Below are 17,896 nucleotides of genomic sequence, written 5' to 3'. Positions count from 1 at the left end.
CTGTAGGAAGGACAAAGGCATGCGCTTCTTTCCTGTCACAAAGAAAAATCTCCAGTTCTGAAAAAATGAAGGATTTTAGATTTTCTCTCAGAGAAGAATGTTCCAAACCCGGAAGGAAAAAAAAAGAAATCAAAACCCGTGCTGGTTCCGGTCAAACATGCCGTCTCCGCCGTCCCTGTTGGAAAACCTCTCCCCGTTCCATCCAACCTATAAAGTCCAAGGATCCGAACGCCGCATCCAGGTCACCCCCGAGCCGTCCGCCCCCTTTCTTTCGTCGTCACACACAACCTCCCCCACTAAGCAGCTCGCCGCTAGGACAGCGAAGCTGCTCTGGCTTTGTTGCAAGCTGCTGCCCGCTAATCCCCCCCTCGGTCCAACTATAATCACGCGTTAATTGCCCGCTAATCCCCCTGCGGCCGCAGCCGCCTCGCATTTCCGTGCTTAATTAATTGGGCTAGTGGAGGTGATCCAGCTCGGCGGGGGGCTCTGGAGGAGCGAAGAGGAGATTCCGCGCGGGCGCAGCCCCGGGATCCGATCGGGCGGTCGATGCAACGGTCGCGGGGTGGCGGGGCATGGCTGGCCAAGCTGCGCGGCGAGGAGGAGCTATGAGGCCGCCGGGTAGAAGCATGCGCGCGGCTGTCGCGCGTTCGCCGGCCGCCTCGTTCCTGCTGGCCGTGGCGGCGTCGGCGACGGTCGTGGGCGGTCTGTACTTCTGGGTGGTGGTCTCGTCGTTCCGCCTCCCCGACTCCGGCGCCGCCGGCTGCCGCCCCGACGGCGAGGGGTCGTGGTCGGTCGGGATGTTCTACGGCAGCAGCCCCCTCGAGCTACGGCCCATCGAGCTGGTGAGTGGCGTGCGGCGCTCTGCTTAAGGCAGCGCCTTTCGCGTGCTGGGTTGGCGCCTGGGGTGCTTACTGGTGCGTAATTTTGGTGGGCAGGAAGGGAGGAGCAATGGGAACAGCTCGGCGTGGCCGGTGGCAAACCCCGTGCTGACCTGCGCGACCCCGACGGAGGCGGGGTACCCGAGCAACTTCGTCGCCGACCCATTCCTCTACGTCGAGGTGAGCGCTGCTGCTGCTCTTCCCCGGGGTGGAATTCTGCTGAGTTTCCATTCAAAAAGAATTCTGCTGTGTGGATGTAGCAATGATTTGTAAATTAGCTGAGCTACGGTAACAAATCGTTGAGTAGAAATAGGAAAAGTTCAGGTTGACTGGCTGAATTGGTGGCAGTAGCCAAATTCCTGAATTTAGCTCCCATACAGGGGGATTTTGGAGGGCTTGAAGTTTGATTTTGGGATGCATAGAGGAGTCAAAGAGAAGTCAACTTGCTCAGGCACATACTGTTTAGCTGATTACCTAGGTACCCCTTTTTTTGTCATTTCCTTAATAATATTGTGTGAAAAACATCGTGTAACTTTCAGTTGAGGCATGCAAAGTTAAGTACTTAAGTTCATCTCGTACCTGTTACTAGTCTATGATGCGCCGGTAAGCAAGTATGGTTCAAACCAAATTCTAGCTTATGACGACCTAAGGTGCTGTAGCTGGGGGAAGGATCGATCTTGTTGAGATGAACACCATGACATGCTTGCTTAGGTACATTGAAAGTTTGAAACCATTAATCTAGAACTTGATTTGTACAAAGGCCTCATTGGCATTGTCTTCTTGATAAAATCATCATGCTTTGGTTGAATATGTACAGCTACAACCAAGCCAGAGTAGAAAGTTTTGCAAATGGTATTTTATCAACTAGAAATGCATTAATTGTTGCTAGGACTCAATCCAGTGAGTAGCATTCTTGTGTTTAAGATACTATTTTCTAGGGATATGTCTTTCCCTCCCTAGTCGCTACTGCTACTAACATCTCATGCCTTCCTTTGCTTGTTTTCTGGAATTCTTGGTCTGATATTGTACTATGCATCTTGTAGGGGGATACACTATTTCTTTTCTTTGAAACAAAAACAACAGCCTCGATGCAAGGTGATATTGGAGTTGCAAGAAGCTTCGATAAAGGTGCAACATGGGAGTTTCTAGGCATTGCTTTAGATGAGGCATGGCATCTGTCATATCCATTTGTGTTCAAATATGAGAATGAGGTAGATCCTTGACCGTCATACTTATTACTTGACATGTTAATGGACGTTTCTGAAGATATAAGTAAACTAACTTTCTCTCTTTTAGATTTATATGATGCCAGAGGGAAACAAAAAGAAGGAGCTGCGCCTTTATCGTGCTACTAAGTTTCCCCTTGAATGGACATTGGAGAAGGTGCTTGTCAATAAGCCACTTATTGATGCCTCACTAGTCCAATTTGAGGGATACTGGTGGTTATTTGCTTCTGATTTTACACGGTATGGTGTTGAGAAGAATGCAGAACTTGAGATTTGGTACAGTAACTCTCCTCTTGGTCCTTGGACCGAGCACAAGAAAAACCCTATTTACAAATCAGACAAAAGTTTGGGAGCTCGAAATGGTGGGAGGCTCTTCATATTTGAAGGATCATTGTATCGCCCAGGTCAGGATTGCAGTGGTACCTATGGAAGGAGGGTTAAGTTATACAGAGTTGAAAAGCTAACCAAGGAAGAATACAAAGAGGTCCCTGTAAAACTTGGGATTGAAGAGCCAAAGAAAGGTAGAAATGCCTGGAATGGCATGAGGTACCATCACATGGATGCACAACAACTTGCTTCTGGTGGATGGATTGCTGTAATGGATGGTGATCGTGTCCCTTCAGGCGATTCAACACGGCGTTCTCTCTTTGGTTACATAGGCTTCTTGTTAGCCATTGCTCTTGTTTTTTTTGTGGGTTTTGTGAAAGGTGCAATCAGTTGCTATATTCCTCCAAACTTCTGGGTTGCTCTGACAAGGGGGGAATTATCTCGCATCTTGCCTGGCAACCGCTTCAACCAGAAAGTCCGCAGATATTCTACCAATATTGGCAGATATATCTCTGCTACCAAAACAAGACTCAATGAAAAGACCTGGTCCAATATGCTGTTCTTTTGGGTAGTTGCTCTAATTGGTATCGTGAATGTGTGCATTGCTGTGCATTTCTTATGCGGCGGCAATGGTGCTGAAGAGGCATACACATATCAAGGGCAACACTCTCAATTCACAATGGTAACAATGACATATGAAGCTCGTCTCTGGAACCTGAAGCTATTTGTTGAACACTACTCCAGATGTGAGTCAGTAAGGGAGATAGTTGTTGTTTGGAACAAAGGTAATCCTCCAAGCAGTGATGCCTTTGATTCTACTGTTCCTGTCAGGATACGAGTTGAAGAGATCAATTCTCTTAACAACCGATTCAGGGTTGACCCTCTGATAAAGACGCGAGCTGTTTTTGAACTGGATGATGATATCATGATGACTTGCACTGACTTGGAGAAAGGGTTTAAGGTCTGGAGAGAACACCCTGAGCGGATGGTAGGCTTTTACCCTCGGATGATAGATGGCAACCCTTTGCAGTACAGGAATGAGAGATATGCTAGGGGTAAGAAGGGATACAATCTGATCCTTACAGGAGCTGCTTTCATGGACAGCGAGTTTGCATTCAAGAAGTACTGGAGCGAGGAAGCTCGTGAAGGGAGGGACTATGTGCACAAGAACTTCAACTGTGAGGACGTGCTCATGAATTTTCTGTATGCTAATGCAAGCTCCTCCAGGACCACAGACTCCTTCAGGACCGTGGAGTATGTCCACCCGGCATGGGCTATTGACACATCCAAGCTTTCTTCTGCTGCAATCAGCCGAAACACCCAGAAGCACTATGATATCAGAACAAATTGCTTGTCGAAGTTTTCTTCCATATATGGCCCCCTCCCTCAGAAATGGGAGTTTGGCATGCGAGAAGATGGTTGGGATAAATAGTGCGACAAAGGCGCAGTACTGAACAAACAAACACACATGCTTGGTGAAGATTTTTATTTGTTGATCCCATGTAAAGTTATGTAGCATGGGGAGAAGTTATAACCTTTCTGGTAGAAAATGCCCTGGTTTGTGATGTACCTATTAGATTCCGCTAGAAGCCTAGAACTGTGTAGATTAAGGTGGATCATTGTTCAAACCTTTAGAAGCTAATGTTGAAATAGACCAAATGCAGTGCAGTAAAATGTGAAGCAAAAGAAGAGTTTGGAAACTGCATAATGGGTGGGAAGTTCGGATCGTTGGGTTCCTTTATCTCTGTAGCTTGTGTACATTTTCTCCCCCAAGATTGGGCTCGCGTGTTGTGTGATTCTTTTTCGCTTCTTTTGTAACATAATAGTTTTCATTTTTTTTAAACGAATTTGTAACATAAAAATTTGGTTGCAGCTCGTAGTTTTAACTCTTTCAGTCTCCTGTGGGTGCCTTTCCCAATCTTTGGTTTACCAGTAGATTGTATGGTAGCGCGTTTGTTCGTTCCAGCGTTCTGCTTCTAAAATCCGCGTTGTTTTGCTTGCTGGGAAAAAAGATCTCTGTCTGCTCATTGGCTTCAGCTTCTCTGACCATGCATGATTCATGCTGTGTCCGTCTAGTTTCCTGTACTGCAGTTGCCACCTCATGCGGTGACCACTCTTCACCGCCTGCGCACGCACGGCTTGGCGCCACCAGCGACCGGGCGTGAGCACGTCCCGAGCATTACCCGCCCCCAGCAGGCCAGCACGTCATCTAGTCCAGGCCTCCAGCTCCAGGGAGCAGTGCACGCGCCGGCATGGAATGCTTTGAGGCTTGGTGCGCGCCGTGCGTGGCGAGACCACGCGCCGGGAGGCCCGAGATCGAGCGCCGCCGAGACAGGCCAGGGTAGAAGGACGCCAGCGCGTCCTAGTGCGCCTCCGCGTATTACACGCGCGCCGCGGCCGCTTGGCCACCAGGCACAAGCAGGCCGCCATGCCTTGCCTTGCCGGCCTGCGATGCCCCGGGGTGGTCGGTAGATGTAAAACCGACCACCCAGAGATCAACAAAATCCCGATTTGATGGCTGAGCGGATGCGCGAAAACCACAGAAAAATGCATGTGAACGGCAAATGAGATACCGACCACCCCCCAAGATCCCCAAATCGCGGTTTCACGGCGGCTCGGATGCGCTAAAATCACGAGAAAAATCGTGTGCACGGGAAATGAAGTTGCACGTCATCATACGAAATTTCAGGCTCCGATACGTTCTAGAGAGCGAGAAAGAAAAACGTGAAATTTCCGCTGGGGCGGCCGGTAAATGAAATACCGTCCACCCCCCGCTCCACCGGCTACCCCCGTCCATCCCAGCATGTTCCCTGGTGCGCGGCGCCATTACCCCGCTCGCCGCCGGCGCTGGTAGTTGAGGACGCGGCGCACGCTGTGATCTCTCGTGGCACAGCGCAGGTCGCGGAGAACGCGGCGCACGCACGCGTGCACGCCGAGCGCGACGTACTCCGCCGTGCCCTGTTCCTTGGCGAAAACCGTCACCATGGACCTCCCGCAAAGACCATGTACAGGCCACGCAGGTGACGTGCCCGTCCGCGCCATCCCCTGGCGCCTCCTGCGGCTGCGCGAGCTTGCCGCGCGCGTCCCCCCCGGCGACCACACGTCATCTCCACCTCCACGGACATTGCCTGAGACACACCGGACACACGGCGGACAGGTGACCGGCGGCGGCGCGAGGTATGGACGGCGTCGCCCTCGCGAGCATATATAGCTCGTCCTTTGGTGGCAGATTTAGGGGCCTCCTGCCTCCGCGCGCGTTCTTGCCAAATACGACGCGCCACGCCGTGTCCTAGAGCGCGTCCAAGTGCAAAACACGCCGCGCCGAGACGGCATGCCCACCGGCTTGCTGATGGGTGGCCGACGAACCGAACGCCAACCAAGAAAAATCCCAATTTTACGGAACTCAGAAGGCGCAGAAATCACGAGGAATTTCATGCAATCGGGAAACGAAGGTAGTCAGCATCACGCGAAGTTTCGCCGTCCGAAGCAATCTGTGGCGGGAGAACGGAAAAGGAGAAAATGCCGCGGGGGGTGGACGGTAAACGAAACACCGTCCACCCCGAGATCCAAAACAATCGCAATTTCACAGGGCTGGAGATGCGCGAAAATCGCGAGAGAAATCGCGTAGGCTGAGGACGAAATCAGTTAGCATCACAAGAGATTTCAGACTCCGATACGATGTGCGCAGGCATAAAGAAAATGGAGAAGTTTCTGCAGGGGGGGTGGACGGTAAATGAGATACCGTCCACCCCGAGATCAAAAACATTGGCAATTTCACAGGGCTAGAGATGCGCAAAAATCGCGAGAAAAATCGCGTACACTGAGGACGAAGTCAATGAGCATCGCAAGAAATTTCAGACTGGTGCCTTGGTTGGTGCGTCGGCTGGTGCGCGCCGGCGCGAGTAGCAGTGGAGCACGGTGTTGGCAGAGACGAAAGGAGGACGGACGTGTGATGGTCTCCTGCCTAGGCACAGAAGGAGACGATCGCATCGAACAGAGTCCAAGTGGCTGTCGTTCACAAACAACACAGATCGACCGAATCAACACGAACCGTGCACATTGTCCTCAAAAACAAAACAAAAAGGAAAATTCGAACTGTTAGCATCAAGCACAAAACTCCTGCTCCCGAACATGTCATACTTGATACTCCCAGGCGGACGAGATCATGGGGCAGGCCTCGCTCGAAGCAAAGCCCACTACCCATTCCCTTCAAAACCAGCCATAGCCGGGCAAAGTGCAGCACAACTAACCCACCTTTACATTAGCAAAATAAATAGGATTTCCAAAGAGAAGTACAAGCATGAACGGGCGAGCATACGTGATAAGTTTTGTTTCTTGGTACACCAATTTCTCTTCAAACACAACTAATTTACCTAGCTTGTAACATAGGAAAACACTGGACAAAGTTTTGAGTTACAATAGGAGTTAAATAATCTAAGTGAGGATGCCACATCGAGCATTCAAGCTTATTTCTTCTTTCCACCTGCCTTTGTTTTCTTGTTCGCAGCTGCCTTGGTTGTTTTCTCTGAAGTCTCCTGCAATACAAAGAGATTCATTAGCTAAAGTAATACATGCAAAAGAAAGAATTGTCCTATATTACAGTCATATGAGTAACCTATGATATCACACGAAACACACTGCTATTAGTCTTTACTGGGAAAACAGGCTGCACAAGGACATAAAATCCTGACTACAATTATATAGCTTATTATAGCAACGACTAGCAATATACAGCTTGTATTTGACAAGATTGCTTGCTGGCCTGCATATATTGACATGATGTCTCAAAATTCATGACTGCAGAGAAGGATAAAAATCATAGATAAGCATGAGGGATGGAGTGAGATTTTGTTGGAAGTACCTTCCGTTTCAGTGGTGCTGATGTGCTGACAACTGGCTTGAAAAAGGACTCAAGTCTGGTCACATGAAATCAACAATTAGTACACTAAGATCAACTTCAACAAGCAAATATGCACATGCACAGACACTTCATAGAAGATGTACAATGATACTCACCTTCCTTGGGATGATTTATTCTTGGCAGATTTGATCTTCTCTATGGCCTAAACAAAACACAAGAAAATCATAGATGAAAAAAACGATCGGAGAACAGAACAGTGAAAACCAAAAGAAAAGTGCATACCTTTGTCACCCGATCTTCGTTGAAGCCATTATCTTTTACCAGGAAGCTTATGAGACCCTGGAAAGAGGCCAGGAGTAACGGGTCCATTCAGTATGTATGGATAGAGTTCAAAGCTAAGCAAGGTCAGTAGGAGTACCTCCTCATCAGGTGCAGTCCATTTCAACTCAGGAATATCTAATGTAACATCAGGTTCCTTGAACAAGCGTCGTGCTTCTTGGTAAGGCCAGTCCTCAGGAATTTGATATCTTCAGCAAGCATGCAGACAGATTAATCAGAATTAAATAGCAAACTGTTTCTTTCATGTCAACAATAAAACATCCAACACAAGGAATGCCAATAATAAAAAAGGAAAAATGTCATTGGTTAATAAATTAAAAGTACAGTGCTGTGATGGTTAGGCCTTGTTTAGTTGCCTAACTTTGGAGATGCAAAATCACTATTGTAGCACTGTTGTATACTGTAGTGTTTCGTTTGTATTTGTGAATTATTATCCAAATATTGACTAATTAGGCTCAAAAGATTTGTCTCGCAAAGTACAACAAAATTGTACAATTAATTTTTAATTTCGTCTACATTTAGTACTTCATGCATGTACCGCAAGTTTGATGTGATGGGGAATCTTCTTTTTGCATAGTGTTAAAGTTGGGAGTTTATGGGAAACTAAACAGGCCCTTAATAAAAAAGAAAAACATCAAAGGTAAATCTCCAAATATTTTGAATGAACAAACCTATCTTTATTAAGATTCTCCAAAATGCTTTCTATGGAGCCATGTTGACGAATAAGCTTCAGAGCTGTTTGCCCCCCAATACCTAATGGACAAGCAAAGATACAGAGTTAGAAAAGTAGAGATTCCACAAGGTAAAGCATTTAGAAATGCAGATAAATTGTGGATAATATGCTATAGAATTGATATAGGATACCTTTGATGCTATCACAATAGTCACATCCGCAGAGGATGCACAAATCAATGAATTGGTCCATGGTGAGTTCAAGCTCCTCCAAAACCTGCAGCATAAGAATTGGTGACATATATGCAACATAAAGGTAATTATTGAGCTTATAACAACAATGCACACTTTGGCAACGTCAAATTCCATCACAGGTATTTTCTTGGAACTTGGATCCATCAAATGACGAAGGAAACGTGGAGCCCCAAAAGTAAGGGAGTCCATATCTTCTGAAGCAACAGCGTACACCTACAAAATAGATAGCACTAAGCAAAAAATGGAAGGAATAGAAACAAGAAGGTGCAGGTCCTTGTCAAAGGTACCTTATCATTTGTACAAAGGGCAGCACATTCTGCTTCTGCTTCACAAGGTGCCTATTAGACCGACAAGGTAGAGGTAATTAAATTAGAATTGACACAACACATGATAAATCATAGCCTTTATGATAGCAGAAAAAAAATCAACAATTCTTAACAACAGGATGTATCATGCTACTCATCATAGTACCATGATACCAAAAAGAAAACAGAATTCACCTCTACAACAGGAACCCCCATAAGTCTCAGTAGTTTTTTACAGTCATCATTGTGCTGCCTTGTGACCTGTTCATAAAGTGGGGGAATGAGATGAAGCCATAGCTTACTCTTAGAAAAATAAATCTTACATATTATATTTGACATTTCTACTGTGAATGAATCTAAGGGGCCTCCAGAATATTCTAAATCACCTTGAATTCTTCTGTGTGGAGTACCCATGAAAGTAAGCCGTACCTACAAACTAAAAAAACGAAGAAATTACCTTTACAGTCCTCTTGCTCAATTTTTCGATCGCATCCTTATCTCCTTCCTGAAACATCAGGGACCATTTTCCTTTAGGATCCAGGAATAGAAGAAGTTGACACAAGAATGATTCCAGAAAACTTTAATCGAGACAATTACCTCTACTGCCTCAGTCAGTTCTTTGGTTGCATCCTCTCTCTTCGAGTATCTGAAAAGTACAGTACACTCTAGCAACAATATAAGAAGTTGAAGCGCAGATTAAAGGAACCTCTAAATAACATAGGAATAATCAAAGGGTGAAAGAACTATATCATGCCTTTTGGCAAGCTCTTGTTTCTTCAGATCGGGAGGCTTGCCATCAAAAACATAACTGCACAAACAATGAAGTGATTCATTTAGATGGCAGCATATTGTTTACACGTATTTCTATCAAAGATTTACAGTGGCAATAAAGGAAAGGAAGTCATGCTTACACTGGCTTGATTCCTGCCTCCAGCAACCTTATTGTCCGGTTGAACATACCTTGCAAGTGACTGCCAAACAAATAATATTTTTTTCAAAAAAATCTAGCATTAGAAATATACTGAGTGCAGCTAGAGATATTAAGCATGCTTGAAAGGATATATTTATGTGTACCTAGTGACTTCACCAGCTTCGTTTGTGAGAGTTTCCATACCTGTCCTTCCAACTACAATCTGTTCCAAGGAAGCAGAAGAAACATGTCCCAACTTAAATGGTAGTAGGTAACTGGTAGTAGCATCCCAAGACACAAAAATACATGCACCAATGCAATTCACCTTTATCTTTATTTTATTTTGAACAAGCCAAACCAACCAATCTTGGAGGCAGCCAGAGTTAATCAACCCAGTTGAACTAAGGAAAAAAGGATGTTAAGAACAATGTGCCCATGTAAGTGCTCTTCTTTTGCACATTCACTTGGATAATTGTGCCAGTTCACTTGCACATCTAAAAAATGAGGTTGTAGGAATGCCCATAATCCAAACACCCACAATTGGCAATAAGAAGCTATCACTAGGTTTAACAATGTTAAAACCCTAAACCCAATTTAAAGAGTAACATTCCAAGCAACACCCGTATCATACGCAAAAGCAGCAATCAACAACATACGAACACGCAATCAGGACAGAAAACAAACACTAGCAAAACTAGTGCCATCTAAGCCCAGGACGACAAAGAAATGAGTATTAGTGCTGTGGGCCAACACACCAGGAACTGGTAGATGCTCATGCTGGCGTCGACGGCGATTTTGCGGCCGAAGTAGCTCTCGAACTTCTGTTCCTTCATCGCCTTGGGCGCATTATCCGCCAGCAGCTTCGTCAAACCCTACACACACCGAAGGCGCGAACCGAAGCAGAGCCATCAGTTGATGCGCCGCCAAACGGGAACAACCTCGAAATCCAAGGGAGAGGAAGAATGGATACCCCGCACTCACCTTGATTCCCATCTCGTCTCCGACGGCTGCGGCGCGCGGCGGGCGGCGGCGGAGCCGGAGTGGCGCAAGAAACCGCGAGCTATTCCGGTTTTTCCCCCCTTTGGACCAACCGGTCGGTTGTGTGTTTTCGCGGCGCGGAGACTGCACAAATGGGCCGTAACGGGCCGTATACGGCGGGGCCGGTTACCACACCAGTCCACCTCCACCACAACAACCAAACGCGCAGGCCCATTTTGAAGCCTCGCGTCTCCGACTTCAGAGCCGGCGGCGAGGCCGCGCGCGTCGCAGATTGCAGCGAGCACCTGGAGGAGGAGGGGAGGGGAAAGGAGGCGGCGGCGATGTCGAGCCGGTTCTGGCGGTGGTACGCGGACCGGCAGTTCCACAAGTGGGAGAAGACGGTGCTGTGGGACATGGTGGAGCACTACCGCCCGCCGCGCTCCTTCGCGCCGCTCGTCGGCACCTACGTCGCCGCCTTCTACACCGGCGTCATCGGTGCCGCTGTCACCGAGCAGCTATACAAGGTCAGTTTCAACCTCATCACCTCGGCTCTTCAATCACCCCTTGGCCCATGCTCCTCTTCTAGCGGCCACCGGCGCTGCAGCGCCCATCAGGTGCTCGCTGGAATGCTTGGCCGGGAAACCGCACCAGGTTGCCTCGATTTCCAGGTCAATCGAGTAGCGTGGTGACGAGCGCATTGCGACTCTATGTTCTACTTGAAATTAACCCGAAATCACCCTGCCCTCGGCATGGTTCTGCCGCATTCAGTGCCCGAACTCGTCTGCTCATTGCATCTGCGGAGTTTCTGGTTGTCACGTTGTAGTGTGCTGAAACAATCATTTTGTTCGAAGCATTTCGAGCAACCAGGCTGTACTTCTCTAAACTTGATATGGCTGACTCCCTATTTTTTCCAATTCACAGGAGAAGTACTGGGAGGATCATCCCGGTGAGGCTGTGCCGATCATGCCGCCCAAGTTCTACTGGGGACCATGGAGGGTGATGAACGGAGAAGTTCCCCGCTTCATCCAGACGCCGGACGAGGCCAAGACGGCGTAGGATAGGAGCTTCCGAGCTTGGTTGTAATCCTTTCAGAAGATCAGAAGATGCTTCTCTGGTCTCTATAGAAAATCCTTCCAGAGATGATGTTCAGATCTTGTTCTGTGCTTATGTTGTAACTATGATTCTCCTGGATGAATAAATCGGCTGTGGTTGTAATCTAAGCACACCAAGTGAGACTGGCATACATTGATATGTGAAATGCGATAGATGATTGATGTTGCCGTGGGCTCCATGATGCAACGCGGGTTAAGGTTATTCTGTGTGCCCAGTTTCATTTTATTGCTTTCAGAACTGCCTACCAGCCCGATTGAAATGACCATAAATGAACCATGAATGAAAGAATCTCAGCCCGAATTGAGTATAAGATTTCATTTTATTGTCTCCAACACTAGCCATAGCATTTAATATTTATGGAAACTTTTAATTGGATAAAAGATAGGATGAAATAAAACTCTAGCTCTCAATAGATACACGGAAAAAAATTCATCGCGTTGGTAACCATGTAAAGTAAGTTTCATCGAAATGAAACTTTTTTTTTTCTCTTCGTAACTTGGATGCCATGTCAAGTATGCGGCACATTATTTATGGAGAATAAAACACTCTGAACTAAGGTCGACACAAGTGATAAGGCCGACATGAGAAATCGCTGAGACATGATCGAGAACAAGATGTGACGAAATAGCTGCCCACGTGAAAAATGGGCAGCAATATTCCCCTGCTTCGAACAGTACCAAGCTGCATATCACACATTTAGAGTCTACAAAATGAAAGGCTCTAAATTAGTTCAGGTCACAATGTCGCATCACCATTGGCCCTATACCAAAAAACACTTCTCAGCATCAGCTTTGAACCTCTTTTGAAATAAACTCTAGATGTATCCGCTAGGGAAACAAAGTTTGATCCCATGTGCTGTCTTTGGCCAAGAACATGTCAATCTTACATCACGAAGAGTCGTCCTCAAAAATCCATTCCACCCATTTGCGGCATGCGGCTGGCTATTCTGGCCTTCGTTGCTGGGAGCTCAGAAACAGCCGCTTCTGTGGTTGTCATCAGCAAGGAAACACTGCACAACAGCAATACAACTTTGTAAACGTTGTGATCGTTTTAGCTGTAAGAAGGAACATGGGCAATGATCTTGAAGATGTTACCTTGCAGCATCTTGAAGTGCAGTGCGAATCACCTTCACTGGATCGATGATTCCAGCCTTAATCATGTCTACATACTCCCCTGCAGTTGCCAAAATGCATGAATTAATTACTGATTTACTAAGGATATCATTATGCTGCCAGAAAAATTATGGCAACGTATGAAACAGAACATGGTATTGTTGGAGCCACTCAAATTTAGAATGAATTGTTCAAACACAGTTAACAGCACAAACCTCTTGATGCGTCATAGCCCAAACTAAGGTCATCTTGTTCACTTAGCTTCCCGATGACTATAGCCCCATCAATGCCAGCATTTGCCGCAATGGTCATCAAGGGAGCCTGCAGAAATTCCAGGAATCGTTTTAGGTTCAAGAGATAATAACCCAGTGCATGCAGTTACATAGTTAGTAGAAGTTACCTTCAAAGCATTCTTGATAATTTGAACTCCAATCTTTTCATCCTCATTCGCTGTGCTAATCTTGTCGAGCTCCTTCGTAGCATATAGAAGGGCAACTCCACCACCTGTGGAGAGACATGAAGCAAAGAATGAAGTGTAAGGTTAGGTTGAATAATAAGCAAGTTATGAAATAACAAGTGGAAAAATAAGATGCAAATTGCTTGAGAAAGTTCTGTGTAACCTGGCACAATGCCCTCCTCCACAGCAGCCTTTGCAGCATTTAGAGCATCTGTTACCCTATCTTTTTTCTCACCAACTTCAGCTTCACTAGCTCCACCAATCTGCAATTTAAGTGCATACTGAAGATGACTGGAAAAGGGAACACACCCACACCAGTTTCTGAAAATTCAACAAACCTTGAGGACAGCAACACCTCCAGATAGCTTTGATAAACGCTCTTGGGCCTTCTCTTTTTCAAACATTGCAGTGCTTGTCTCAAAAGATTCTCTAAGCTGCAAAGACATCAGAACAATGTAACTCCAATTGAAAAAATTTCCTTCTAGTATTATCCAGGTCTTGAGATTCAATGAGACTCGAAATGTGAGACCTGTTGGCACCTCTCCTCTATCTGCTTTTTGTCACCTCCACCATCTAGGATGATAGTGTCATCGAGAGATACAGTAACCTGTGAAGAAGAATGTCACGGTCTTGACCTCAGGCACCACAATTTATGAAAGCTGACATACCTTTTTGGCAGTTCCAAGCATTTGTTGTTGGATTTTGCCAAGATCAAGACCTCGTTCCTCACTAACAACCTTGAAATCAAAATGATGAAGTAAAGTCAATTTGAGTCAAAGAAATGTAGTTCAAGTTAAGAAACTTTAGATTACTGGTTACTGGTCAATAATAGCTAACCTCTCCTCCAGTCATCACAGCCATATCATCCAGATTGTGCCTTCTGTTATCACCAAATCCAGGAGCTTTGACAGCACATACCTACATTGACACTGGTAATTAATTTAAGAATTTACATGAATAAGATTCACCACGATTACCATTTGACATAGTTCAATGACATGTGGAAGGGAAGAAGCACTACACATGAGGGTGCTCTTTGATTCAAAAAGAAAAAATAAGATAAAGAAAAGGACTTGCTTCCGTGCAAGGGTACAGATTGTCCAGTAGCTAATATAAGCACTTCTGGACAGTATATATCAGGCCCGGAGGAAATAATTAATATCACCTTGAGTCCAGCGCGATGCTTGTTCAGTACAAGCATAGACAGAGCTTCTCCTTCTACATCCTCAGCCACAATGAGAAGAGGCCTGCGATTCTGCATAGACCAATTACCAGTTTAACACTCATAGATGTCACCAATTTTACATAACGTATCACCAATTCTGCATAGCGTATCACCAAAAGCTGAGAAATAAATGAACAAAGATACCTTGATAGAAATTTCTAGTACTGGAAGGAGAGAATTCATGCTTGAGATTTTCTTGTCATGGATAAGAATCAGAGGGTTCTCCATCTCCTGCATAGGTATAAAATAGATAGGTGAAATTAATTATAATTTCAGACCATCCATACAGAATCTTCCTAAACATCGATATGCATCTCATCAATGTTTTTATCTGCTCTTGCCAAAACTTTAATAGGACAAAAGCTATCCCAGATACCCCACTTTTTAACAAACGAAATGTAATAGCCTATTAGTGATTACATAGAAGCTCCTGAGCACCAAAACTCCAAAAGGAGCAAACAAACTACAACCTTTGTATTCCTGTTAGTGTACGGTTTCCACCAGCATACATATCGCAATCACAAAATCAAAGCATGAACAGGAACTGAGGGCATGTTTGGTTCCCTTGCCAACTTCAGGGCCCAAGAAAAAAGTGGTGAGCAGAGGAAAAAAAGATGGCCAAGGGAACCAAAGATTCCCTGAAAGAAAAATACGTAAGATATCATTGTGCTGGTTTAATTGCTTAAACTAGGAAATGAAGACTTACACATTTCTGAGTCTTCTCATCAGTCACAAAGTAAGGAGATATGTATCCTCTGGAAAGCTTCATTCCCTGTACTGCCTCAAGCTCATTGTCCAATGTTTTGCCATCCTGCCAATTTCCAAGGGTAAGTTGCAGTACAGTAAAATGGCATACAGAAAGAGCCTACAAAAAAGCTGCACTCAGTACTCACAACAATAGTAATGACTCCATCCTTTCCAACTTTTTCCATAGCCTTTGATATCAGATCTCCAATTTCCTTTTCACCATTGGCAGAAATAGTTGCTACCTGGTTTACAAGCGGAAAATGAAACTAAGCATGGTTAACAGAGCTCAAATTAAAATCAGGAAAGCCTACTAGTACAGAATCAAAATGATGATTGCTCATTGCTCACTACAGCAGATGCAAGTAACAACTTAGCAAAGGTACACAATAAGCTTCAATAAATGGCTCATAATGGAGTTGAAGGGAGCAGATAAATAAAGCTACCTCTGCAGACCAGAGAATCTCACCTGGTTTATTTCTTCTGGGGAATTAATCTTCCATGCTTTACTTTTGAGGTGAGAAGTGATGGAATTTATGGCCTTGTTTATACCGTTGCGCAAGTCCATAACATTGACACCAGCTGCGACGGCCTTGCATCCTTCCGTAAGAATTGCCTGTGTAAGTACAGTTGCACAAGTGGTACCTGTTTCCCCATCAATCAAATAAGAAACAAATGAGTGGTACTCAATACTTCATTCAGGCAAGTAGTCCCTATTCTTAATAAGATTGATATATCATCTTGATTTGGTTCAAAACTTGAGATTACATGGCAGCGATGTGTATTGCACCAAGACAGGGTAGAAAAATAGTAGGGCCCTCTCGTTTTATGCTTCCCAAAACAGGTACCAACAAAACCTATGTTAGAAACTACTAGTGATCCTTTCAAGACTGTTTAAGCTACCAATTTGCTCCATCAAAAAGTACGTATGTTCTCAACTTGAGAACCAACAGCCTCGAGCAAGAATTAAGGAAAGCCTCAACCACAATTTAACCTGGACCTGATTGGAACTAGGGAGTATGTAAAATACAGCAGTAGTTAGCATAGTGATTTTGGTGCGATTAAACGGTGCTAAAATGCAAAAAAGAATAGCAAGCCAGGAAGAAAATTTATAAGTCATGTTGTGGAAACGACAGCAACACTAAGAAACAACTGCTGTGCAATTCTAGTGTGAGCCCCTCAGGTACTGAACATAGTAATCCAACTAACAATTTAATGAATTGATCTGTGCCATCAGAATTTCCCTGTCCTGAAAGCACAAACATTATGGAGAAAACATAGCATCAAGATTAATACTATTGTCGACATCAAAATCAGATGAGGGATAAGAGGGATGGATGCTATATTCAAGATAACAGGTAGTTCTCTAATGGCGATGAAAGCTAAGCACAGTAATTTCGCCAAGCACTGGATCCATACCATCCCCTGCCGTCTTGTTAGTAGCTTCAGCAACTTGCTTCACCAGGTTCGCCCCAACATTCTTCGCACTGTCCTCGAACTCCACGCTCTTCGCAACAGTGACCCCATCCTTCGTGATTTTAGGACCTTTATAGGACCCCTCGATAATCACGGTGCGCCCCTGCAGCACAAGCAAGCATGAAGCATCCCGCTCAATCGAGTGCCAAAGCCCAGCGGTTCCCCTGGATCCGCGCCGGTCGGCGCTGCATCACTCCCCCGACCAACACCCGGCTGCTGGGAGGCAAAGCAAGGTAGCACAAACCTTGGGCCCCATGGTCACTTTGACGGCGTCGGCGAGGTCATTGACGCCCTGCAGCATGGCGGCGCGGGCGCCGACGCCGAAGGCCACCTCCTTCGCTGCATACCCCCGCGCCCACAGCCGCTGCGGCTCCCCGCCGCCGCCCCGCGCGAGGTGCTTCCGCAGCGCCGAGGAGGACCTGGAAATGGCCGAAGTCGCCGCCCGGTACATGGTCGCGCTCGTGTATGTGCGCGGCGGCTCGTGAGCGGATTCGAGTTGCTCCTCCGGGCGCGCGGGGGGGGGGGGGGGGGGGGGGGGGGGAGGTACATTCGACAACTCAATCCGATGGATTACTCAAAAGAGCACCACAAACTAGTTGGAGACATCTACAGAAGTACTGAGAACTACTACATTTGACTAAAAAGTACTCGAGGGCTTGTCGTCCATACATCTATAGGCCCACCAGAAGGTTTGGACAGTCCTAGATATGGAGCTGTACACCGAGACGTGTCAGCCATGGAGACTACAGTGCAAGATGGTGTGGTCTACATGGAGAACAAGAACTAGTTGAGGATTAGTAAACTACTTATAGCAATTAGAGTAGGACTTTCTAGTCATATCCGATTAGTATTCTTGTAAACAACTGACCTGTATCCTATTCCCGGCAATATAAGGCGAGGTAGAGACCCCCTCTAAACGAGGTTGAATCAATACAATACAACCAACAAAAAGGACGTAGAGTATTATGCGACATAAGCAGCCCGAACTGTCTAATCGTGTGTTCGAGTTCACCTTCAG

At 45.9% G+C, this 17,896-nt stretch overlaps 4 protein-coding genes across 4 annotated transcripts; 2 read left to right on the top strand and 2 right to left on the bottom strand.

The window, feature by feature from the left end:
- Positions 1-233: 233 nt before the first annotated feature.
- LOC101765373 (glycosyltransferase family protein 64 protein C5) lies at positions 234-4,325 on the top strand. Its single transcript, XM_012844903.3, has 4 exons — positions 234-842; positions 936-1,058; positions 1,922-2,089; positions 2,175-4,325. Exons 1-4 carry the CDS (start codon positions 573-575, stop codon positions 3,861-3,863), a joined length of 2,250 nt encoding a protein of 749 aa, XP_012700357.2. The 5' UTR covers positions 234-572; the 3' UTR covers positions 3,864-4,325.
- Positions 4,326-6,666: 2,341 nt separating this feature from the next.
- LOC101764565 (flap endonuclease 1) lies at positions 6,667-10,888 on the bottom strand. The gene is made up of 17 exons (XM_014804952.2): positions 10,755-10,888; positions 10,529-10,645; positions 9,938-9,996; positions 9,775-9,834; positions 9,618-9,671; positions 9,461-9,509; positions 9,321-9,368; positions 9,059-9,124; positions 8,846-8,896; positions 8,652-8,771; positions 8,496-8,580; positions 8,303-8,384; positions 7,711-7,819; positions 7,575-7,631; positions 7,448-7,494; positions 7,293-7,347; positions 6,667-6,966 (listed from the first exon to the last, which is right to left on the bottom strand). Exons 1-17 carry the CDS (start codon positions 10,764-10,766, stop codon positions 6,898-6,900), a joined length of 1,140 nt encoding a protein of 379 aa, XP_014660438.1. The 5' UTR covers positions 10,767-10,888; the 3' UTR covers positions 6,667-6,897.
- On the top strand, positions 10,889-12,065 carry LOC106804244 (uncharacterized protein At4g29660). The gene is made up of 2 exons (XM_014804953.2): positions 10,889-11,275; positions 11,673-12,065. Exons 1-2 carry the CDS (start codon positions 10,904-10,906, stop codon positions 11,805-11,807), a joined length of 507 nt encoding a protein of 168 aa, XP_014660439.2. The 5' UTR covers positions 10,889-10,903; the 3' UTR covers positions 11,808-12,065.
- Positions 12,066-12,417: 352 nt separating this feature from the next.
- Positions 12,418-17,410, bottom strand: LOC101764975 (chaperonin CPN60-like 2, mitochondrial). The gene is made up of 16 exons (XM_004961308.2): positions 17,123-17,410; positions 16,822-16,981; positions 15,872-16,047; positions 15,552-15,647; positions 15,365-15,469; positions 14,803-14,889; positions 14,599-14,688; positions 14,271-14,351; positions 14,102-14,170; positions 13,963-14,040; positions 13,772-13,867; positions 13,597-13,696; positions 13,377-13,480; positions 13,192-13,297; positions 12,959-13,037; positions 12,418-12,873 (listed from the first exon to the last, which is right to left on the bottom strand). Exons 1-16 carry the CDS (start codon positions 17,327-17,329, stop codon positions 12,768-12,770), a joined length of 1,740 nt encoding a protein of 579 aa, XP_004961365.1. The 5' UTR covers positions 17,330-17,410; the 3' UTR covers positions 12,418-12,767.
- Between the last annotated feature and the right edge of the window lie 486 nt (positions 17,411-17,896).

The sequence above is a fragment of the Setaria italica genome, chromosome III, assembly GCF_000263155.2.
Source record: "Setaria italica strain Yugu1 chromosome III, Setaria_italica_v2.0, whole genome shotgun sequence".
NCBI classification, from domain to species: domain Eukaryota; kingdom Viridiplantae; phylum Streptophyta; class Magnoliopsida; order Poales; family Poaceae; genus Setaria; species Setaria italica.
This window is presented reverse-complemented; position numbering and strand designations above follow the sequence as displayed.